The 25,845-nt window shown below is 40.3% G+C and overlaps 1 protein-coding gene across 1 annotated transcript in view; it reads left to right on the forward strand.

The window, feature by feature from the left end:
- Nucleotides 1-25,845, forward strand: part of galnt5 (polypeptide N-acetylgalactosaminyltransferase 5) — a 72,796-nt gene that overhangs the window by 37,652 nt on the left and 9,299 nt on the right. Inside the window, exons 5-6 of the mRNA XM_043693792.2 lie at nucleotides 17,500-17,619; nucleotides 19,305-19,422. Of these exons, the coding sequence (XP_043549727.2) occupies nucleotides 17,500-17,619; nucleotides 19,305-19,422 (238 nt within the window). The remainder of the gene's footprint in view (nucleotides 1-17,499; nucleotides 17,620-19,304; nucleotides 19,423-25,845) is intronic.

Here is a 25,845-nt window from a genome sequence, read left to right on the forward strand (position 1 = left end):
GCAGACCTTCTCTCATACGCTAACACATACACTCCACAATCACACACACTGTCTCACAGACTTATACCCCTTTACACACATACACACACTCTCTCACAGGCACTCATAACCCAACCCCCCCCACACACACACACACACACATGCTCAAAAACTGCATGAATGTGTAAAAATTCTGTAAATCCGTTTTTTAGATTAGAATCAGCCTGACCATTGTGGCACAGTCTCACACAGGGCAGCTCACACCTTCAATTCATTATTTGAGCCGACATGACACCAATTGTTAAAGTTCACTTGAGAATGTAACTTTTAAGAAATGTTTTGCTATTTACATACGAAAGAACTGAAAACAACATGGCCATTCTAAAAGATGAGAGATTTAACAAACAATCCACTTCTTTTTCAATATATACTTTTACTTTCACTTACATCACACTGTAAACGTTTGCTATAAATTCTGTGTCTTACAATCTTATACTTCAAAACCAGCTGATGAAGGAGCAGCGCTCTGAAAGCTAGTGCTTCCAAATAAGCCTGTTGGATTATAACCTGGTGTTGTGTGATTTTTTTAACTTTGTACACCCCAGTCTAACACTGGCATCTCCAAATCATTACTTTATATTGGTTGTCTGACATCAGTAGAATTAAAGGTAGAGTATTCCATTGGGAATTTCTTCAGGTACACTACCAATGACCACATGTACTTCAACAGAATATTGGCTGAGACCCTGGATAAATGCATAAACGTGGCTTCTGAAATTACATCTACTTGTCAGCAATGGTCAGTAGTAAATTTCCTACATTCAGTCTCTGTAACAAAGGGTGGAATCTTTGAGGTGTCTGAGCAATACGGACTGTGGAGGATATATTACATGATCAGATGACAAGTCCGAAAAGTCCAAAACGTGTGCCATCATTTATGGTTTCAACAAGCAGTTTGGCAAGACTCTCACTAGGCAGCAGTTCATTCCTGATGAAAGGTTTCTGCCCGATTTTTCTGCTCCTCGGTTGCTGCCTGACCTACTGTGCTTTTCCAGTACCACTCTAATCTTGATTCTAATCGCCAGCATCTGCAGTCCTCACTTTCGCCGAGCAGTGCATTGCCAATTGAAGTGATTATTGCTTGTTAAACACCTTGTTGATCGCACATTGTGCCTCATTAATATTCATCCTGCAATCTTCACAAACTTGCCAAACAAACTAGCTGTCAGGAAAAGTCAACTAATGCAGCACCTAATGGATACGGTTCACCACTTGCTCCGATCAACCTCCATGTTGCCTACAAACAAACCACAGACCAGAGCACTACCCACATGCACCTTCCTCCATAAACATTGGCATGCGGCTTCCAGCTACCACTTTTGACCATCTTGACACCTCTCCGATGCATTATCAGTACACTCTGGAAACACAGATTAGCATTCCAAGGCAGTTCATCATTGAAAGACTGTAGCAGTGAGACTTTGCACATTGACGCTGAGTTCACAGACTGGACTAGGCAGCATCTGAAGGCTGCTTGCTTGCTTGCTCTTTTAACATTCACTCACTTCGTAATTACCCACTGATTTCATGCCTTACATTGTTTTGTCACTTAGCATGGTCTCACAACCAGGCAGTTTGCCTTGCTGCTCAGAAGCATTATCGGGACCTACATCTTGCTATACAACAATATGTAAGATCAATGCCTCACCCTGCTTCGTCTGCTGATAATTTATGCAGCAGACATACTGCATGTGTCGAAACCAAGCAGCCATGTCTCAAAGTCTGAGGGGAACAGTTCTCACTAAAGTCCATGAAGAAACCCATCAGTCAAGGATTCCTAGCACAGTAAGTCAAGAGGCAGCATGACATACCATGCCAGCAGATTGGCCAGAGATAGGCTTCCAGTTGGGCTTTTGTCAGTCAAGTGATCCATGTCTCCTTAGTCTAGAGAGTAGTCATGTTCTGTCCTTTGACTCCTTAGTACCAGGTCAGGTGAGTGTATAGGTACAAGTTATTGGGATGGGCACTGACTGGTCATGTTGGTCAAATGATCACAATCAGTTTGTTGGATCCATCCCCAGAAAACAAGGGGAGAAAGGAAGGGGTGGTGGAGTGGTAGAAAAGGGAGGATGTTGCTGCGGCAGGTTAGTCTACTGCACTTCAGGCTCTGAAAGATGGCACAATTCACTTGTAAACATGGTCAAGGGGGAGGTATGATTAAGCATGGCTTGGGAGGAGGAAATCATCCAATATATGACGTCGGTGGTGGGGAAGTTGTTGGAGGGAATCCTGAGGGACAGGATGTGCATGTATTTGGAAAGACAAGGACTGATTAGGAATAGTCAACATGGCTTTGTGCATGAAAAATCATGTCTCACAAACTTGATTGAGTTTTTTGAAGAAGTAAAAAGAGGATTGATGAAGGCAGAGTGGTAGATGTGATCTAAATGGACTTCAGTAAGGCGTTTGACAAGGTTCCCTATGGAGACTGTTTAGCAAGGTTAGATCTCACGGAATACAGGGAGAACTAGACATTTGGATACAGAACTGGCTCAAAGGTAGAAGACAGAGGGTGGTGGTAGAGGGTTGTTTTTCAGACTGTAGGCCTGTGATCAGTGGAGTGCCACAAGAATCGGTGCTGGGTCCACTACTTTTTGTCATTTACATAAATGATGTGGATGTGAGCATAAGAGGTACAGTTAGTAAGTTTGCAGATGACACCAAAATTGGAGGTGTAGTGGACAGCAAAGAAGGTTACCTCAGATTACAACAGGATCTTGATCAGATGGGCCAATGGGCCGAGAAATGGCAGATGGAGTTTAATTCAGATAAATGTGAGGTGCTGAATTTTGGGAAAGCAAATCTTAGCAGGACTTATACAGTTAATGGTAAGGTCCTAGAGAGTGTTGCTGAACAAAGAGACCTTGGAGTGCAGGTTCATAGCTCCTTGAAAGTGGAGTCACAGGTAGATAGGATAGTGAAGAAGGCATTTGGTATGCTTTCTTTTATTGGTCAGACTATTGAGTACAGGAGTTGGGAGGTCATGTTGCGGCTGTACAGGACATTCGTTAGGCCACTATTGGAATATTGCATGCAGTTCTGGTCTTCTTCCTATCGGAAAGGTGTTGTGAAACTTGAAAGGATTCAGAAAAGATTTACAAGGATGTTGCCAGGGTTGGAGGATTTGAGCTATAGGGAGAGGCTGAACAGGCTGGGGCTGTTTTACCTGGAGCATCGGAGGCTGAGGGGTGACCTTATAAAGGTTTACAAAATTATGAGGAGCATGGATAGGATAAATAGACAAAGTCTTTTCCTTGGGTGGGGTAGTCCAGAACTAGAGGGCATAGGTTTAGGGTAAGAGGGGAAAGATACAAAAGGGACCTAAGTGCAACTTTTTCATGCAGAGGGTGGTACATGTATGGAATGAGCTGCTAGAGGAAGTGGTGGAGGCTGGTACAATTGCAACATTTAAAAGGCATCTGGATGGGTACATGAATAGGAAGGTTTTGAGGGAAATGGGCCGGTTGCTGGAAGGTGGGACTAGATTGAGTTGGGATATCTGGTCGACATGGACGGGTTGGACTGAAGGGTCTGTTTCCATGCTGTACATCTCTGTGACTCTATATGGAGCATCCTGACTTACTTGGAGGGTTGAGAGATTGGGGGGAGCACAAGGTATGACTACAAAGAACATGGTTACTTCATCTGCTAGGGATTGGGTAGGAAAGGTAGGCAGGAATGGGCACATGTTGGTAGGTTGAGAAGGGACTTGGGAAAGTGTGAAGTTTGTTTGAGTTGTAGGATGTGATACTAAGAGGGGAATGTGGATGTTTGACAATTAACTACATATTCAGACTGAAGCTGAAAGCCACAGCAAAGAGTACTCACTGTCACCTAATGTGATGTATGCACATTGTTCCTCCTGCTCTCAGATAGCACAGTAGGCACTCAGTGCAGAATAACAGCCATTGAACCTTGACTGGTGGCTATGAGGTGATGCCTAATGTTGTAACAGTAAGTTCAGCACTTACACAGAAAGACTAACATATAAGGTTAAACGACAAATATTAATGCATAAGCTGAGAGGAATGTACTAGCTATTGTAACTCATGTCACCGAAGCGCCCACAATAATTCTTCTATCTCTCTCACACTACATTGTGCATCAGTACTCTCTTGTTTTGCAGTTTGGGAAACCTGTTCAGCTGTTTGGTCCTGCAGATTCGGTGGGCAGTCCAAGGGATCCTTGTATCTTGATGATAAAAAAAAGCAAGTGTCTTTTTGCCAGAGGAAAGTTGACTCTCCTCGGCTTGAATTTTCAAGAGTCAGGGGCATGTGGGCAAGCAGGGCTGGCCAACAGTGTCCTGAGTGAAAACCATTGAGGGGACTGTTCGTTGTTCTTCCTTTGGCAGGATGCCACCTGGCATTGCCCTGCTTCATTGTGAGGAGACAGCATCTAGAATGGAGTCAAGATTCCCTGTCACCTTGTCTCCACGCCTTTGATCCTGAGGATGAATGGCTGGGATGGTGCATATCTCCAGCATGGTATGAGGGTGCTAGGTTTGGTTCTTCGTGGTAGCTGTCAATCTAAATATGGAGGCAGGCATGTTTACATGATTTGCTGCACTAATGCAATCTCTGGGCATTGAGGGCGATTGCATTTCAGGTGCCTGTCTGGCTGCTGCTTCACCCTCTTTATTTGGAAGAGGTCCCTGATCGCTGACATTATAAAGATATTTCCGACTTAGTGCTGAGCAGGTGCCTGGTATCAGGCAGTCCTCAGTACTGGCGGCCAGGGGCGTTTCTTCCTCACCCAATTACCGAGCTGTCAGAGTGAGGTGCTCAACAGCATGTGCTCTCACGCTCTAACTTTCGAACCAAAGTGTCATTTTCTTGCGGGGTGCAGAAGGCAGCATTGCTGATACTTCTTCTCAAACCTTCGAACTGTCATCCTCAGAGATCCAGGCAGGCTCTTCTGCATGTTTCTCCACAGAGGTCACGGGAAGCCTGGTTTTACTGCAAGACACAAGAGGGAGACTATCGGAACTAATACTGTAGAGTAATTCGAAGTTGTGTGCAATGAATAAGACTGTCAATGCAGTTACTGACAGAGTGGTGGCGTATGTATGCTTCTGCATCCCTGCACGCATAGCCCCGATCTTCTGCAAGGTAAGGATTCTGTCCTCGAAGTGATGTTCCGAATGTCAGGCATCCCGCACTTGTACAGTCTTGCTTTGCCCTGTTATGGGATATCTTCTCCTGTAATGACAGAAATGGTGCGAATGAGTGAGATAACAGTGGGTGACACAGCTGTTAATGTTGATGCATGTAGAGGAAAAGTAGTATTCTGATTGGATAAGGAAGCAGCATGAAGGGTGTGCAGGGATAGTGATATCGGAAGTTGGGGGAGGTGAGATCAAGTTTTGATTTTTGCATGCAACTGTGAGAGTGGCAAAGCATGAACATTGGTGAGAGGTGGCTGCATTAGCAGAGAAAGAGAGACTGAGGTGAGGTAGCAGTGAGAAGAGTGCAAAACCTAGAGCCGAAAAGGTCATTAATCCTTTTGCAGCGCTGCTAGCCGTTCCTCCACACACTGAAAATGGCACTGACCGAGGTAGCACCCATGGATTAGACTAGCAGGGTCTAGTGGCATGACCTCCTCTGCCAGTCCTCTGGAAAATGGATGCCTCACTTCTGGATCACCACATTCACCAGGATATTCCAGTCCTTGTCAGAGAATCATGGTACCGCCTTTCCTTTTTCACCATGTTCTGACTCTCTCTTTATCCGAGCAGGGCAACTTCAAATTGCTAGTAATCATTCAGGTACACAGGAACAATTTTAAAGCTGACATGTCAGCAAGAGATTCCAGTCTTTCAATGGATTTTGCTGAGTGGCAAGTTGTTCTGGAAATGGCCCATGGTAAGATGGAGTGGAAATTAGATGTGATTCGACATGGGCATGATAGGTTAGCAATGTGGCAAGTCAGGTGAGATATGGCAATATAAACCTAATCATTCTCACTGAAGAAACCCTTCCCAAATAATTTGACACAACTGAGACTTAGCCAAAAACAAAATAAGATGTACCCAAATGTACTTGTATAAGTAAACTTCATCCCTAACTTTTATTCAACTTTAGTTTGATCTTAGTGGGCATGGCTCAGTCATGGTTCTGATGCTAGATGGGACTTGAAATATTATTAGTTTGGTATAAATAAATGTAATGTTGTATTTTCATTATATTCATCAATTTGTTGAATTTTTTTATTCATTCATAGAATGTGGATGTTGTCCTTTCACTTTTTACTAGAATTTATTTTTAAAGCTATAAATTACAAATGTATGTTATAGCATTAGAAACAATAGTTCAACAACGAATTTCATTTATGAACGGCTGTCAATGATTAAAATATCCCAAGGTGCTAACACATAATCAAATAAAATTGGACACCGAACATAGAAGACAAGTCAAAGAAAGACATCAGTTTCAAAGTGGTCTTTAAGGAGAAGAGAGAGTTGGAAAAATTAAGAGAGGAATTCCAGATCCTAGGACCCAGCAGCTGGAGGTACTGTTGTGAATAGAGGAGCATTTTTAATTATTCATTCAAGAGAATATGGTCATCACTGCCAAAGACAACGTTTATTGACCATCCTTAATTATGCTGGATAAAGTAGGAATAAATTGCCTTCTAACCACTGCAGACCTTGGGTTTTAAGAGCACCCACAAATTTGTTAGAAAGGCGATTCCAAGATTTTGAACTAGAGACAGCAAAGGGACAGAGGTATAGTTGCAAGTCAGGATGATGTTTGACTGGGAGCTTTGTAAATGGCCAGATTTGTAAATGGCCAGATTTGGAAAAACATGGAGGGGCAGATAATTGATGCTTGCTTTGATCATCGTAGGAAGGCAATGGCCAAGTGATATTATCACTGGACTATTAATCCAGGAACCCAGGTAATTTCGGGGAACCAGAGTTTGAATGGCAGATTGTGAAATTTGAATTCAATAAAAAGAAATCTGGAATTAAGAATCTAATGATGATCATAAAAACATTGTCAATTGTTTGAATAACCCTCTGGTTCTGTACTGGAGGGAAGAAAACTGTTATCTCTAACCTGGTCAGGCCCACATTTGACTCTCGACCCACAGCGATGTGGTTGATTGTTAACTGCCCTCTGGTCAATTATGGTTGGACATTAAATGCTGGTCAGCGATGCCCATGTCCCATAAATGAATAAAAGAAAATAATTCCCTAGATTCTAGAACAGTTCCTGTGGACTGGAAGTTACAACCAAAATGCCACTTTTCAAGAAAGGAAGAAGAGAGGAAATAAGGAATTAAAGATCAGTTAGTCCAACTTTAATAATAGGGAAATTGCTAGAATTTATTAAAAGATGTGTAATAACAGAGGTCATAGAGAGGGTAGCAGTAGAGCTAGTGAACACAGTGTACCTGTATGCAGATTTTTATAACAACATTTGTTTAGATGTCAAGTAAGCAGTATAAAACAAAATTTGGGCATGTGGAATTAGGAATGATCTTTTTGGATGGATCAAAGATTAGTTAATGGGCAAAAGGGAGACAGTTCCAGAATTAACGAGTCATTTTAGGTTGATGGACTAGGGTGGTATCACAAGGATTGATGTATGAGCTGCAGCCATTTTGTCCCTTTTTTAATGTAGAGAGGTTTAAAATAAATGTATCTTTAAAATAAGAAAATGTTAGGTGGAGAGTTAGCTGTGAGGAGGGCATACAGAAACTGCAAATGGATATAGAAATTTCATTTTGGTAGAAAATGTGAATAAGCAAAACATTTTTAAAATGGTGAGTGACTAAAAATGTTAGCATTCATAGGATACTAGGTGTCTTTGATAAAGAATCACAGAAATTTACCAGATTGGTACAACAAATAATTAAGCAAATAAATAGTATGTATGCCTTTTTCACAAAGACATTTGAGTAAAATTATATAAGGTCTACATGATACCATACCTGGAGTACTTTTCACAGTTTTGGTCTCCTTATTCAAGGAAGCCTTGTAGGGACAAAGATTCCATAGGCTGAATTTATCAATGAAAACATTTTTCTCTGAGGAGAGATTGTTTGAATTGGGTCTGTATTCCTTACAATTTAGAAGAATAAGATTTAATCTAATTGAACGTATAAAATTGTAAGGGCCTTGGCAAGATATGTGCTCGTAATATGTGTCACCTGGTTGGAGAGCCTAGAACAGGATCACATTTGCAAACTAAGGTGTCTGCCATTTAGGATTTGTGTGAGGAGAAATTTATACACTAAAATGTCGTAGATGTTTGGATTCTGTACCCAAGGGAGCAGTGAATGCTCAAGGTTGGATACACTCAAGACAAAGATCAATAGATTTTTACATATTAAGGAAATTAAAGATTGAGGGGCTAGTTCACGAAGTTGGAGTTGAAGTAGAAGATCAGCCATGACTATATTGAATAGCAGAACAGACTGAAAGGTCAATTGGACAACTCTTGCTCCTATTTCTTGAATTCATATCTTGGAAAATTATACAGCTAGTGGAGGATGCAAAGGTAAGGAAGGGCAAGACTACAAAAGATTTAAGAACAACAATGCAAAGTTTAAAATTGAGGCATTGTTGGATAACAAGCAATGTAGGTCCTTTTAAACATGGTGATCGAATGGCTTCAGGGGCTCTTTTTTCAATCTCACCAATTCATTGTGTAATACAGTCATGCAGAAGCAATATATTCTATATTTCAAAATGTTCCACATATATTACATAAAACCAAAAAAACTGCAGATGCTGTAAATTAGAAACAAGAACAGAAATGCTGGAAAAGCTCAACAAATCTGTCAGCATCTGTGGAGAGAAATCAGAGTTAACGTTTCGGGACAAGTGACACTTCCTCAGAACACAATTAGGCATTTAGATTCACAAAAAAAAGGTGTAATAAAATGTCCCCGGCACTTCCCAAGAGTTTGTTAAGGGGGTGGTACAGTGGCTCAGTGGCTAGCACTGCTGCCTCACAACACCAGGGTCCTAGGTTCAATTCCAGCCTCAGGTGACTGTCTGTGTGGAGTTTGCACATTCTCTCTGTCCCCCAGGTGCTCCGGTTTCCTCCCACAGTCCAAAGATGTGCAGGTCAGGTGAATTGGCCATGCTAAAGTGCCTATAGTGTTAGGTGTATTAGTCAAAGGGAAATGGGTGTGGATGGGTTACGCTTCAGAGGGTCCATGTGGACTGGTGGGCCGAAGGGCCTGTTTCCACACTGTAGAGAATCTAATCTAATCTAATCAATGTATGATAGCAATGATAATGATTATTTGGTCAAAGACATAAACTTTGAGGAGTGCTTTAAATGATTAAAGTGAGGTAGAGAGCTTAAGTGATATGCAGAGGGAATTTCAGTGTTTGGGACCCAGGCAGTTGAAAGCCCAGAAAACTGGAGCAATTGAATGTCCAAAAATGTGCAGGTGAGGTGAATTGGCCATGCTAAATTGCCTGTAGTGTTAGGTGAAGGGGTAGATTTAGGGGAATGGGTCTGGGTGGGTTGTGCTTCAGCGGGTCGGTGTGGACTTGTTGGGCCGAAGGGCCTGTTTCCACACTGTAAGTAATCTAATCTAATCTAAAATTGTAAGTCCACAAATTCAAAATTTGAAATGTATGGATATCTTAGAGAGTGCTGGGATCTAAGGAGACTACTAAGCCGCAGTGGGCCAAAACCATGGAGGAATTTGAAAACAAGGATGAGAATTTTAAGGTCAGGTCTAAGTGGTTAAAAAGGCATTTGACACACTTGCCTTCATTGCTCAGTCCTTTGAGTATTGAAGTTGAGAAGACAGGTTGAGGTTATATGGTTGATGAAGGGCTCTGGCCCGAAATGTCGATTTTCCTGCTCCTCGGATGCTGCCTGACTTGCTGTGTTTTTCCAGCAACACACTCTCAATGCTAATCTCCAGCATCTGCAAACCTCACCATCTCCTCCTTGAGGTTATATGGGACATCGGTGAGGCCTCTTCTGGATTACTGTGTCTAGTTCTGGTTGCCCAGTTATAAAAAGGATATTATCAAGCTGGAGAGTGTTCAGAAGAGAATTACGAAATTGTCACCATGTAAGCAAGTTTTGAGTTATGAAGAAAGGCTGGAACTTTGTTCACTGGAGCGTAGAAAATTGAGAAGTGACCTGGTAGAAGTTTATAAAATAATGAGAGATTTAGATAGAATTCATGATGAATGTTTTTTTTCCCTCGGATGGAGGATTTCAAGATGAGGGCATACATTTTTAAAGTCCGAGGAGAGAGATTTAATGAGAGGCAAATCTTTTACACAGAGGGTGGTTCGCATGTGGAATGAATGTCCTGAGGAAGTGGTGGATGCGGGCACAATTACGACATCTAAAAGACATTTGGATAGATACACGAATAGGAAACTTTGGAGGGATATGTGCCAAGAACAGGCAGGAACACGTTTAGTTTGGAATTATGTTCAGCATAGACTGGTTGGACCGAAGGGTTTATTTTCATGTTGTATGACTCCATGACTCTAGAGGCAGGGCAGTGTTCGACACAATGCTAGGGAATGAAACTAGTCAAGTGGTTGAAGTCTCAAGAGTTAGAATTTGGGGAATAGTGACCATAACTCTAAGTTTCAAAAGTCATGATGGAAAGAGATAAGGTTAGTGCAGAAGTTAAATGCATAAATTAGGAGAAGGCCAATCTCAGTATCATTAGACAAGATCTGGCAAATATAGACTAGAAGCTGCTACTTGCAGGTAAGTTTGTATTTGGAAAATGGAAGTCTTTTAAAAGTAACAAAGTGAGAGTTCAGGGCCAGCATGTTCCTCTAAGAGTGAAGGGCAACTGCAGCAAGTCCAGGGAACCATGGATGTCAAGAGATATCAAGAGATAGATACTAGTAAAAAAGGAAACATATTTTAGGTGCAGAGTATTAAAAACAGAGAATCCCTTCAGAAGTAAAGAGATTGCAGGAGAGTGCTTAAAAAAGAAAGCAAGAGGATGAAGAGGGAACAAAATATCTTTGCTGGATCGGACTTGTGAAACTCCTAAGTTTATTAGGAGTAAGAAGATTAGAGTGGGGCCTATTTAAGACCAAAAGGGCAACCTGTACACGGAGACAGAGGATATGGGTGAGGTCTTAAATGAATGTTTCTTGTTTGTTTTCACAAAGAAGAAAGATGTTGTTGCTGGAGATTTTATTTGGGATGGTGAGGCTCTGGAGCATGTTAAGATAAATAAAGAGGATATATATGATGTTTTGGTAGGCATAAAGATGTATAAATCCCCAGGGACTAATGAGATATATACCAGGTTGCTATAGGAGACAAAGGAGGAGATTGTTGGGGTCCTGGTGGAGATATTGAAGACTTCACTGGCCACAGGTGACTGGAGGATAGTTCACGTGGTTCCTTTGTTCAAGAAGAGTGGCTCGGATAGAATGATAATTACAGGCTAGTTAGTCTGAAGTCAGTGGTGGGAAAATTATTGGAAAAATTTCTGAAGGGGAGGATTCATCAACACTTGGGAAAGGCAGGGATTAGCACAGGTTTGATGTAGAGAGATCCTATCTGATTAATTTAATTGAGGAAAGTGCAGTTGATGTAGTTTACGGGGACTTCAGTAATGCCTTTGAAAAGGTCCCACATGGAAGGCTCATCCAGAAGGTGGAGAGCTCATGTAATCCAAGTTGGCAAACTGGATCCAAAATTAGCTTGCAAGTAGGAGGCAAAAGGTCTTGGTGGAGGGTTGTTTTTGTAATTAGAAGCCTGTGACCAATGATGTGTCACTGTAATTGGTGCGAGGGCCTTTGTTGTTTGTTATGTACCTTAACCACTTGGATATAAAAGTAGAAGGTATGCTTTGTGAGTTTGTGTGTGACAGGAAAATTGATGGTGCAATTGATAATGAGGAAGTTGGTCTCAGGCCACAGTCAAATATTGATTAGCTGGTAAACTGGGCAGAGCAATAGCTGATGGAATCCCGAAAAGTGTGAGGTGCATTTTGTAATATCTAATAAGGGAAGGATTTGCACATATGGTAGGTCTCTAGGGGCACTGAGGAACAAAGGGGTCCTTGGTGTACAAGTCTATATATCCCTGAAGGTGTCAGAACAAGTAAACAAGGTGGTGAAGAAAGCAGATGTTATGCCTGCCTTCATTGGCGGGTGTGTAGAATATAGGAGTAGGGAAGTCTTGTTGCAATTTTATAAAACATGGGTTAGACCAGAGATGGGAAACTATGCGCAGTTCTGGTTGCCACACTATTGGGAGAAAATGATCACATTGGAGAAGCTGCAGAGAAGATTCACCAGGATGTTGCCTAGGATGGAAAGTCTTATGTATGAGGAGAGACTGGAGTTTGTTTTCCCTGGAGCAGAGAAGGTGGAGGGGGGATCTGATTGAGACATTACGTGTGGCATATTTAGGGTAGATCATAAGAATCTTTTCCCCATGCCAGACATGTCTAAGACCAGAGGGCCGAAGTTTAAGGTGAGGAGTAAGTGGTTTATAGGGGATTCGAGCAAACATTTTTTCGGCGAAAGGGTGATACAAGTATGAAACATACTGCCTGAGAGGGTGGTGGAGGCAGGTACCCTTGCAATATGTAAGAAGAATCTGGATGAGCACTTAAAATGGCAGGGCATTGTAGGCTACGGACCAAGTGCAGGTAAATGGGATTAATAAAGTTTGGAGCTTTGTTGGTCAGCATATACATGGTGGACTAAAGGGCCTGTTTCTATGCTGTATGACTCTGTTACTCTAATAAATTGCTTGAGTTGGAGCTAATGTACTGACATGATTTGAGAACTGGTTTAGACAGAAAGGAGACAATAGACAAATCATTCTCAGTTTGCCAATCTGTTTTTAGTGGAATACCTTGAGATCAGCATGTGATCTTAGTTATTCACAATATATAATTAATGATTTAGTGGCAGGGCCTAAATGTTGTTATACTTCAATTTTTTTTTGCTATTGAGACTACGCAAGGTAGAAGTATGTGTTGTGAGAAGGATGCAAAGAGGCTTCAAGGGAATTACATAGGTTAAGTAAGTGAGTAAAAATACAATAGGTGGAATATTATGTGGAAAATATAAAGTTATCCACTTGATAGAAAGCACAGAAATGCCAAATATTTCTTAAATGGTGAGAGTTTGGGAACTGTTGGTATCCAAAGACACCTGATTGTTCTTGTTTATTAGTCACTGAAAGCTAAAGTGTCGATACAGCAAGGAATTAGAAAGGCAAACGGTACATATTGCAAAAAGTAAAGAGGTCTTACGGCAATTGTGTAGTATCTGGGTGAAACTGCATCTGGAGTATTGTGTACAATTTTGAATTGAATTGAATCATTTATTGTCACATTCGATATAAAATACAGTGAGATGTTTATACTATTCCCGTGCATTGATGCTATTCTCATTAACTTAAAATAAAAAGAAGATAACTTAAAGAGAGTCCAACTTTTTCTTCTTCACTGCCACTGTTCTACACCAGCTTATGCCATGCCATCGCCAGAGTCCCACTCCAGGATACTCCACCCCACACCATACCGCCAATAGTCTCCCACTCCAGGCTATATCAGCCCATGCCATGCCACCGCCAGAGTCTGCTCCGGGCTACACCAGCCCATGCCATGCGGAAGCAGAGTGCTGTTCCAGGGTCTACAAGCTGGCCAACTCTGGAGCCATGCTGCGTCTGAAGCTACCACTGCTCCAGACTCCATTGAAGCCACTTTCCTAACAAAAGAGCTCTCTTCAGAAAGTACGTTGAAACAAAAACTAAAAAAAATTAAGAAAAAGAGAAAAAAGTAGAGAAGAAAAAGTGGATGAAAAGGACCAGTTTGGGTACAGGAGCCTAGACCCTGCCAATTCTGCTGCCGCCATCTTGAATTTTCGACTCCTCATCTAAAGAAGGATATTCTTGCCATTGAGGTTTATCTGACTGATTCCTAAGATACAAGGATTGTCCTTTGAGGAGAGATTGAGGTGACTGAACCTGTATTCTCTCGAATTTGAAAGAATGAAACATCACCTCACTGAGACATTCAGCATTCTTACAGTGAAGGATCGCTAGACTCAAACATTAACTCAAATTTTCCTTCTACAGATGATTCCAGATCTGTTGAGTTATTCCCTTTTTTTTTGGATTTCCAGCACCTGCTGTTCTTTATTTCATTTTAAGAATACAGGAATTAATGTTTACCTGACGGCAGCATGAGGTAACACTCAAGACTCAGAATAAAGGGTGATGGATTCACTCAGAACGTGGTGAATGCTCTGTCCTTTAAGATTCAATCATACTGAGCATGTTCAAAACAGTAATGGATAGGTTTCTAGATGTTACGCCATAAGGTATTATGGCGATAGTGAAAAAAAATGGTGTTGAGATAGAAGGTTTGAGTTATAAGCACAGACTGGGGCATTTTTCCATGGCGTTTTTCATCAAATGGCAGAATAGGTCTAATTTTGCTATTTCTTTTGTTCCTAAATGGCAAAAGTTGATGAAACATCAGATTATATATGTACATTGACAACACCCAGCTCTACCTCTGCATGACTCTGTCAATGTCATTGTCTTTTAACCCACTTGTTTGACATTTAGTTTCCTCCTTTTAAACATTGGGAATATTAAATCCATTGACTCCATTCCTAACTCCTAACACTACAAATGCCATTCTCTCCCTTCCAGTTATGTCTCCGTCAGATTGAAGCCAACTGTTTGCAATCCATTTCCATATAGATGTTTGCCGGAAAACAACCATGTACTGTAATTTACAGTGAAAAAGTAATTTTAAAGTGGAAACGGAGTGTTTCTTCATTAACTTTGAGTATAGAATCACCTACGGTGCGGAAAGAAGCCATTCAGTCTATCAATTCTACACTGATCCTCTGAGGAACATCCCACCCAGATCCAGTCTCTTACCTTATCCCTGCATTCACCATGTCTAAACCACCCAGCCTGCACATCCCTAGTCACTGCGGACACTAGCATTGGCAATCCACCTAACTTGCACATCTTAAAATTGTGGGAGGAAACCAGAGCACCTGATGGAACCCGCGCAGACACAGGAAAAACGTGAAAACTTCACACAGACAGTCACCCAAGGTTGGAATCATGCCCAGGTCTCTGGTGCTGTAAGGCAACAGTGCTAACCACTGAGCCATCGTGCCATCCCAAAGTGTCAATAAGGTTGTTATTGAGAATAAAAAATTTGAATCTATATTTGAGATATTTGTTTCAAATAATTCTTATTTTTTTTCCTCCTTTGTGTGTAATAAACTTTGATGTTCCTTTGTTAAAAGTACTTAGCAGTTTCTTGTGAATGTGTTCAGTGACTGACAACCATGGAAAGTGAATTAAAAAAGTAAAATTTATGGTCTGTCAAGCCAGGTTTCACTATGTGATTTGACTTGTCTGATTCTACCATCAACTGAAATCATAACAACTTCAGACTGGACAGTTGGTGCATCACTATTTGGAAAGATGATCTCAGAGTCAGCTCTTTAACACAATCTTCATTTACTCCTACACAAATCGTAATGCACTTGAATCTATTATTTTTCACACTCGGGGTGAGTGGAGGTAAAGTTTTAATGCTTTTTGTTTCTCTGTTTGTCAGTAATTAATATGTTTCAAAATCAAATGGATGGATTTCATTTAACCTTGGTACACAATTACAATTCGGCTCAAGAAACAATCAATTTTGTTTTTGGCAAAGTTGTGGATCTGGAACCTGGAATCTCATATAAGATGTGCAAGTTTTAGGAGTTGGTGCAAATTTACTTTTTATTAAAATGGTGCGGGTTATTTTGTTTAGAATGTGGTTGATTGTTTGAAGGTCTTGGAGATTGTCTCAAATACCATAGAATTTGACACAGCTGTCAAATTACAAGCAAAGTTTTAACAGTAGGTGACTCAACAGGGATTTGTCTGTATTATCATCTGTGAGATGAACTCTGTTAGTTAAAGGGTTCTTTTAAAAATCACTTCTTTAGAATCATGGAATTCTTACAGTGCAGAAGGAGGCCATTCGGCCGATCAAGTGCACACTGACCTTCCATTGAGCATCCCACCCTAACCCCATAACCCTGCATTTACTGTGGCTAATGCACCAAACCTGCACACTCCTGGACATTACAGCCAATTCAGAGCAGCCAATCCACCTAACCTGCACATCTTTGGACTGTGGGAAGAAACTGTAGCATTCAACCGAAACCCACACAGACATAGGGAGAATGTGCAAACTCCACACAGTCACCCAAGGCTGGAATCAAACTCAGGTCCCTAATGCTGAGCCATCATGCTGCCCCCTTTTCTTTATTCTCTTTTCGTTGAGATTAAAATAAAGCTTTTTTTGAAGAGAGTAGAAGGGACAAATAACAATTGACATAAAAGCACTGATACTGACATTTAATAATCAGGCATGCATCTGTTCCTGACTTGGTAGATCCTGCACCAGTCATAAAGATTACATGCTTCATCAAATCTTGTATCTAGCTCCTTTTTTGAATTTTAATATCTCCTCATGTGGAAAGTGAAATTTCTTAAATCTGGTAAGCTCTTAAATGGACAGTAGTCATTAAAATATAATGCATTTATTTTAAGAACAAGTAGTCTTTTGGTAATAATTAGACAGCAGGGAGAAATATGGGGGATACTTTAATGATGATATTGGAAGTCTTACACTTAAAGTCTTACACTCAATGGAGAGAAGTGCTACTCTACTTTAAAACAAATGCTCTAGTACTTTGAGTGAGAGTTGCCAAGAGACAGAATGAAATCTCTTGATTCTGAAGAAACTGAAAACAAATGAACAAATTTTATGGTATGGAACAATGCAATAACAATTTGCAGGATGTATTCAGAACCAGTCCTGCAGTTAGATAGTATTAGCATGCTACATGGAATGTATTGCTGTGTAGGGATCTAAACTAGCCACAGAATGAGCAGCTTCATGTTTCGAAACAGTGCTTCGAAAGCTAGTGTTTCTAAATAAACCTTTTGGACTATAACCTGGTGTTGTGTGATTTTTTTAACTTTGTCCAACTTCATGTAGGTTGACAGCAATACAGTACATTGAATTGTGGGAAGTTTTAGGACCACTACAATTAGCAATTAATCAACAGAATTTAGTTCTGACACATGAACAGTGTTTCTACAGACCATGTCATTATAAAAAATACTGACCTTCCGAACAGATTAGAATGAGTTCACGCACCTTTTTACAATTATGTAAAACCGTAGTTCTTGCTCCAACCCGTTCACATGAAAGTAATGCTCTGCTCTTGCTATTGTGATCTGCATGGAATTATTGTAGTAGATTTAATATTTGAAGTATGTGATGGTTCTTATTGACTTTCTAAGACAGTGTTTATGGACTTACAGCTTGTTATTTTGCTTTTTTTTAAACTTTAATGGAATTGCCTCTGCTATTTGTTTCTAGAAATGTCTTCATTCAAAAGTGCATCAGTAATGTGTGTAATGTCTAAAACTTTTGTTTCTACTTTAGCTACGTAGGAGTAAGTGGTTTTCTACGGGGAGTATTTACCTGGCCCATGAATTTTGAGTGGAAGGCGATACCTGATGAAGTTATTAAAAAATATAATCTAAAAGAAATGGACCCAATTAGGTAAATTAATAGGGAAAATAATTGTCAATAAATTTATTTTTGCAATTCCTCATAAGCATCTTTGAAATTGTTCTGACTCTAAACTCCTCATTTGAGCTGCTTAATAAAGCCAAGGTGAAAATATCATGAAAACCTACTTCCATTATAATGTTACATTATAACTTGATGAATCCTACAAATCCTATTTGCTAACTATCTAATGTAAGTTATTTCTCAGTATTTGCTTTGAAACATAGACTGCATTTTGGCATATTCTGTTTATTCCTGCTATGCTAGTCTATTGTTTCTTGCCCTATTCTTCTAGCAGCCGGTTGTATTTGTTTCCTAGCCCTAGCAATCTATGCCCAGATTTCTTGATGGCCAGACAGCAGTTATTCCAGCACAGGTGGGAGACCCAGTGCATATACCTGTTGTAGTGCACTGCAAAGAAACTGCCCATGAAATAGAAGTTTCTGCTGGGCAATTCCCTAATGCCTGAATCCATCTGAAATTCTCCGTTTAAGTTGGAGAATTTGGAAGATTCTAATGAAATTAAGTGAGTAGTTACTTATGAAAGGTCGGACTATTAAATATATAGTCTAACTTCTAAGTAACTGTGCAACAGACCCTATATATACCTAACACAGACCCTATACCTACATACCTAACACAGACAGAACAAACATCACCCGACCTCTGACAACCCCCAGTTGAACCTCACTTCCCTCGCTTCCAGACTTTATCTGATACTCCTTACCCCACCACTTGGCAGGCTCCCTTCTTCCCAGCTCCACACCTAAACTCACCCCTTCCCCAACCCAACTGATCCAACCTAAGCCACCTGGTACCAGATCCAAAACTCCCCATAGCTGACACCCACCCTTTCTACTCTCCAACAGACCTAATTTCTCCCATGGACCTAAATCTACCCTAAACACTGCATCACTCACCTGATCACCTTGTACCTTGGTACCTGACACATTTATCAGCCTACCCACACCCCAGCCGCTACTCTACTTTCCTGGCTCCCTGGTACTCTACCCACTTGACACCCTATTCCCTGGCACCACACCTCTACCCACTGACACTCTTACTTGGCACCCTATCCCTTTTACCCATTGGGCACCTTACCCTCCCAGTACCCTAACATCGCAATTACCTTATGCACTAACCATTTGACAGCAGCTGTCGAAGTAGCTGTCAGGACCTTTAAATTTCAAAGTATGGCTGCTGACTACAGTGAAAAAGGCACATGGCTTACCTTCCTCTGACAGTTCTGCCTTATGTCAGACTGACAGTGCGGCTCTGCACTTCTGAAGGAACCCTACTTGGAAGTGAGATCTCCTTGCAGAAATGTAGACCTCTCTTGTAAATAAAAAAGGGGCAGAGTGGTATTCTGCATGAGATTGCCACTTCTCGGAAAATTCTGCCCCTAGTTCTTATCTCATTCAGTATATTTCTGCGACAGGATTAATTTCCTCTGGTCAATTTGCAAGGAAAGGTGTTTAATAACTGAAAGGGTCTGAGAGAGTGTGTAATATTGGAACCATTCCTTGCTACTGGCTACATGCTGTGTTTGGGGAAATCCAGGTGAAATTATGGTTGCAGTGAAAATGCTGCATTCCACCAATTTTTACATTGTACAAAAATTAAAAGCCAATGAAATATATAACACTGCTTTAACTCTATAATTATTTTTGTTTTAGATGTCCAATAATGGCAGGAGGATTATTTTCAATTGACAAAAAATATTTTTACGAATTGGGTACTTACGATGCAGGTTTGGAGGTATGGGGTGGAGAAAACATGGAGCTGTCATTTAAGGTACCATCATATACCTTTCACCAGGAGTCCATATTATGTTTATTGTCAAACGTGAATGCTATAACTTAGAGTTGAATGTAATTTTCTAACATTTTAAGAGAACCAAAACCTGTCCTCAACAAAAAGGTGAACTGAAGTAGACCATAATTTCTAGGCGTGAGTGTATCAATCTTTGGACAGAGGTACTTTCTAATTCAGAAAGTCATTGGTCATCCTCTATGGTTTCTCTTGCCCACCTGTGTTTTTTTAAGAAAATTATGCATTTTTCAAAATCACCTTAAGCAAGGCTGATAGTAAAGATTGTTGACCTTACACCAAAATGATCAAGTACTGAGCAGAAAGATGGATATTTACAATGATATCATCATTAAGTACACATAGTCAAAAGCCTCATTTATTCTAGAACTGAGGAATACCTGAAAAATCATAGCTTAATGACAAACAACCAATGTAATAGTGAAGAAAATTTTATATAATTTGAATTATTCTGACATGTACAGTAGGCAAGGTTCTTTCCGTAATGGATCTTGAGCCCGTGACAAAGCCCCACAGAGTGTTAATTCCCCCATAGCTTTCTTCCCATTTTAAAGTCAAATGTGGAAATAGGTCCCAAGTCTACCTCAGCCAAAATGAAAGTTAAATCTGTGCTGTGGATATTATTCTAAACCTCATGCTATTTGTCTAAAAATGTGATTATCACAGTCTTTATACATACTGGACGAGTAAAGTTGTCAAATATAATCTGGAAGATGAGTTTGCAGAATACATTTGTGAATTTTCCTGGAGAAATATGTTCAGGAAATAATTGAGGAAATAGTATTGTACAAAGAGGCATGTTTAATTAGTAACTTCATGACATAGATCCTCTGGAGGAAACATAATCATAATAAATTGCTTTTCATATTAAGTTTTAAAACAACATGCTCAGGCAACAAACATGGATTTGAGACTGATTCAGTGCCCCCCAATAGTAGATATACAGTGAGACAGAGAATAAATCAGGATACAGTGAGGGCATGTAACACAGGTAGTACATTATTCATGGAGGATTTTAACCTTCATGCAGATTGGAATAGTCAGATTGGTAGAGATAGCTATGAGGAAGAATTCATAAAATTTATTGAGGAATGTTTCTTGAAATAATATGTTGTGGATCCAATCATGGATCAGACTATTTTGGATCTGGTGATGTGTAGTGATGTGGGGTTAATAAGTGGTGGCAGAGTAAAAGATTCCTGAGGAAACAGGTGACCATAACATGGTAGAATTTAGTATTCAGTTTGAGAATGAGGAACCTGCATTCAAAACAACTGTGCTAAACATAAATAAAGGTAATTACAAAGGAATGATGGCAGAGCTGGCTAGAGTGGACCAGAAAAGGAGTTTAGCAGCAAAGGTTGAGAAATAATGGCACCCGCTTCAAAAAATATTGAAGGGTTAAAAGTAAAGATATATCCTAGTGAGGAAACAAAGGACTCGAAGAAGGGGTTAAGCCAACCATGGTTAACCAGGGAAGGTAAGGAGAGCATCAAATTGAAAGAAAAAACATACAATATGTCAAGGATAGGTAGTAATCCAAAGGAGTGGGAAAGTTTTAAGAAGTAAAAAAAACACCAAAAAAAAGGAAGTTGAGGGTAAACTTACAAATAATATCAAGATGGACAGCTAAGAGCTTCTTTAACTATATATAAAGGAAGAGAGAACCCAAATTGAACATAGAAAATGAGGCTGTGGAAATAATAATGAGGAACCAGGAAATGGCAGAGAAGTTGAATGAATACCTTGCATCAGTCTTCAGAGTAGAAGATATTAAAAGCGTTCCAAAATTACAAAATAATCTAGGGGCAGCAGGAAGAGAGGAAGTAAATAGAATAATTATTAGGAGAGAAAAAGTACTAGGGAAACTAACTGAGGCCCCTGGACTGGGTAGATCCATCCTAGACTATAGGAGGAGATAGCAAAGAGATAGTGGATGCACATGTAGTATCTAATTTCCTTAGCATCTGGAAGAGTCTCAGAGAATTGTAAAACTGAAACTGTAATGTCTTTATTTTTAAAGGGAAAGAGATATAAAACAGGTAAGTATATGCCAGTTAGTTTAACATCTAATATTGGGAAAATGTTAGAGTTTATTATCATAGATGTCGTAGTGGCTCATTTAGAAATGCGTTGTATGATCGAGCAGAATCAGCATGGCTTTATGACTTCATGCCTGACAAATTTATTAGAATTCTTTAAGGAGATAACTTGCAGGTTTGATAAAGGGAAGCAATAGATGTAATGTTTTTGGCTTTTCAGAAGGCATTTGATAAGGTACCACATGTTACGCTACATAATACAATAAGAGCCCCTGGTGGTGGAAGTAGCATATTGGCGAAGGTAGAGGATTGGCTAACAAATAGGAGTCAGAGTTGAGATGAGGAAGCCATTTTCAAAAGGCAACCAGTAACTTTTATTATATCAATATATATTAATTACTTGGATCTGAAACTGAATGTAATAATTTGTAGATGGTATAAAATTAGATGGGAAGCAAAATGGCAAGGTTGGCACAAAATGGCTACAAAGGGATAGACAGATTAAATAAATGTCATAGAGTCATAGAGATGTACAGCACGTAAATAGACACTTCGGTCCAACCCGTCCATGCCGACCAGATATCCCAACCCAATCTAGTCCCACCTCCCAGCACCTGACCCATATCCCTCCAAATGCTTCCTATTCATATACCCATCCAGATGCCTTTTAAATGTTGCAATTGTACTAGCCTCCACCACTTCCTGTGGCAGCTCATTCCATACACATCCCATCCTGTGAGTGAAAAGGTTGCCCCTTAGGTCTCTTTTATATCTTTCCCCTCTCACCCTAAACCTATGCACTCTACTTCTGGACTCCCCCACTCCAAGGAAAAGACTTTGTCTATTTACCCTATCCATTCCCCTCATGATTTTATAAACCTCTATAAGGTCACCCCTCAGCTTCCAACGCTCCAGGGAAAACAGCCCATTCAACATCTCCCTATAGCTCAAATCCTGCAACCCTGGCAACATCCTTGTAAATCTTTTCTGAACCCTTTCAAGTTTCACAACATCTTTCCGATAGGAAGAAGACCAGAATTGCATGCAATATTCAAACAGTGACCTAACCAATGTCCTGTACAGCCGCAACATGACCTCTCAACTCCTGTACTCCATACTCTGACCAATAAAGGAAGCATACCAAATGCCTTCTTCACTATCCTATCTACCTGCGACTCCACTTTCAAGGAGCTATGAACCTGCACCCAAGGTCTCTTTGTTCAGCGACAGTCCCTAGGCCTTACCTTTAAGTGTATAAGTCCTGCTAAGATTTGCTTTCCCAAAATGCAACACCTCACATTTATCTAAATTAAACTCCATCTGCCACTTCTCAGCCCATTTGGCCCATCTGATCAAGATCCCTTGGTAATCTGAGGTAACCTTCTTTGCTGTCCACTACACCTCCAATTTTGGTGTCATCAGCAAACTTACTAACTATACCTGTTATGCTCATATCCAAATCATTTATGTAAATGATGAAAAGTAGTGGACCCAGCACCGATCCTTGTGACACTCCACTGGTCACAGGCCTCCTGTCTGAAAAACAATCCTCTGTCTCCTACCTTTGAGCCAGTTCTGTATCCAAATGGCTAGTTCTTCCTGTATTCTGTGAGATCTAACCTTGCTAATCAGTCTCCCACGGGGAACCTTGTCGAACACCTTACTGAAGTCCATATAGATCACATCTACCACTCTGCCCTCATCAATCCTCTTTGTTACTTCTTCAAAAAACTCAATCAAGTTTGTGAGACATGATTTCCCACACATAAAGCCATTTTGACTATCCCTAATCAGTCCTTGCCTTTCCAAATACATGTACATCCTGTCCCTCAGGATTCCCCCCAACAACTACGGATGGCAGGCTCACCAGTCTATACTTCCCTGGCTTGTCCTTATCACCTTTCTTAAACAGTGGCACCACATTAGTCAACCTCCAGTCTTCTGGCACCTCACCTGTGACTGTCAATGATACAAAAATCTCAGTAAGAGGCCAAGCAATCATTTCCCTAGCCTCCCACAGAGTTCTAGGGTATACCTGATCAGGTTTTGTGGATTAATCCATTTTTATGCATTTCAAGGCATCCAGCACTTCCTCTTCTAGAATGTGGACATTTTTCAAGATGACACTATCTATTTCCCTTCATTCTATATCTTCAATGTCCTTTTGCACAGTAATTACTGATGCAAAATACTCGTTTAGTATCTTCCCCCATCTCCTGCGGCTCTATACTAAGGCTGCCTTGCTGATCTTTGAGGCACCCTATTCTCTCCCTAGTTACCCTTTTGTCCTTAATGTATTGTAAAAACTCTTTGGATTCTCTTTAACTCTATTTGCCAAAGCTACCTCATGTCTCCTTTTACCCCTCCTGATTACGCTCTGAAGTATACTCCTACTGCCTTTACACTCTACTAAGAATTCACTTGATCGATCCTGTCTATACCTGACATTTGCTTCCTTCTTTTTCTGAACCAAACCCTCAATTTGTTTTGTCATCCAGCATTCCCTATACCAACCAACCTTTCCTTTCACCCTAAGTGGAAAAGTCTTGACAACTGGAAAATAATATGGGAACTGTGAAGTTATGTTCTTTGGCAGGAGATGAATATTATTCAAATGGAGAATACTGCAGAAAGCCACAGCATGGAGGCTTTCGGAGTCCTTGTGCTAGCAAACACTATTGTCCAAGTTCAGCAGGTAATGGGGAAGGCAAATGGAATGTTGCCCTTTATTTCAAATGGAATGAAATATGAAGGAGAGACTTGTTAAAACTGTACAAGGTACCAGTCAAACCACAGCTAGAATACTGCGAACGATTTTGGGCCCCTTTTCTAAGGAAAGATATACTGGCATTGAAGGCAGACCAGACTGAGTATGGAAGGACTGTCCTATGAGGAGAGGTTGAGTGGATTGGGCTTGTATTTATTGGAATTTGGAAGACTGAGAGGCAACCTCGTTGAAATATACAATATTCTTAGGGGACTTGGCAGCGTAGATACAGAAATGTTGCTTTCCCTTTTGGGAGAGTCTAAAACTAGAGGACATAATCTCAGAATGAGGGATCACACATTTAAGACAAGGATCAGGAAGAATTTCTTCTTTTGAAGGATTGTGAATCAATGGAATTCCTTACCAAAGACGGCTGTCAAGGTGGGGGTGTTAAGTATATTTAAGGCTGAGGTAGACAAAGTTTTAGTCAAAATGAGAATCACAGCCTATAGGGAGAATGCAAAACTGTTGGTTTGAGGATTATCAGATCAGCCATGATCTCATTGAATGGCAGAGCAGTCTTGAAGAGGTGAATGACCTACTTACCCTTATGGTCTTACGTGCTCGTCATTTGTTGAAAGCCAGTCAGAGTTCAGGGATACCACTGATCTACATAAAGGTAACAGCAAGCAAATAAGGAGTAATGTTTAGTAATTAGGCACACAGCAAGAAGTAAAGAAAGAAAATAAACTTTAGTCAACAGAACAAGAGATAAACACCCAGTTAACCAGACATCGTGAGCTGGTGTCCCAAAGTGGACAGATTTCACTACCTGTGTTACGGTTGAATCTCCCAACTCATTTACCACTGTAATTGACTTAAGTCTTATAAGTAATATTAAATTGAATACTTTAGAACTTGCAAGTTTGCTGATGGTGCAAATGTAGCTACCAAGGTAAACTGTGGGAAGGAAACAAAGGGGCAGTAAAATATAAACAGGTTAAGTGAGTGGGCTATACAGTGACAGATGGAGATCAATGTTAGCAAATGGAATGTTATTCACATTGGTAGTAAGAATGGAGAAGTAGCACATATTTAAAAGATATGACAATATTAAAAATTGATGTTTTTAATACGAGGAACATAAAGTTAACATACAAGTAAAGCAAGAAATGAGGAAGGCCAGTGGTATGTTGACCATTTTTGCAAGGGGATTGGAGCACAAGAATGAGGTCTTGCTCAAATTATACAGGACTTTGGTGAACTGTATGCAGTTTTGGTCTCCACATTTAGTGGAGGATGTTCTTGCTTTGGACACGGTTGAACAAAGGATCACTAGATTACTTCCTGGGATGAGAGGATGTCCTGTGAAAACAGACCGAGTAAATGGACCTATAATCTGTGAAGTTCAAAATATGAGAAGTGATTGCATTGAATCAGACATTTCAGGGAGAAGTTAACATGGTAGGTATTTTCCACTGGCTGAGGATACTAAAACACAGGGGCACATTGTCAGAATGAAGAGTGAGTATTTAATAAAGCTGAAATTCTGAGAAATTTATTCAACTGAAAGAGTTGTGAATCTTTGGAATTGCTTGCCTCAAAGTTTTGTGGATGTTCTGTAATTGAGTATATTTT

This window comes from Chiloscyllium plagiosum, unplaced genomic scaffold, assembly GCF_037043375.1.
Source record: "Chiloscyllium plagiosum isolate Xiang-an unplaced genomic scaffold, Cpla_swu_hap1 HiC_scaffold_7, whole genome shotgun sequence".
Taxonomy (NCBI): Eukaryota; Metazoa; Chordata; class Chondrichthyes; order Orectolobiformes; family Hemiscylliidae; genus Chiloscyllium; species Chiloscyllium plagiosum.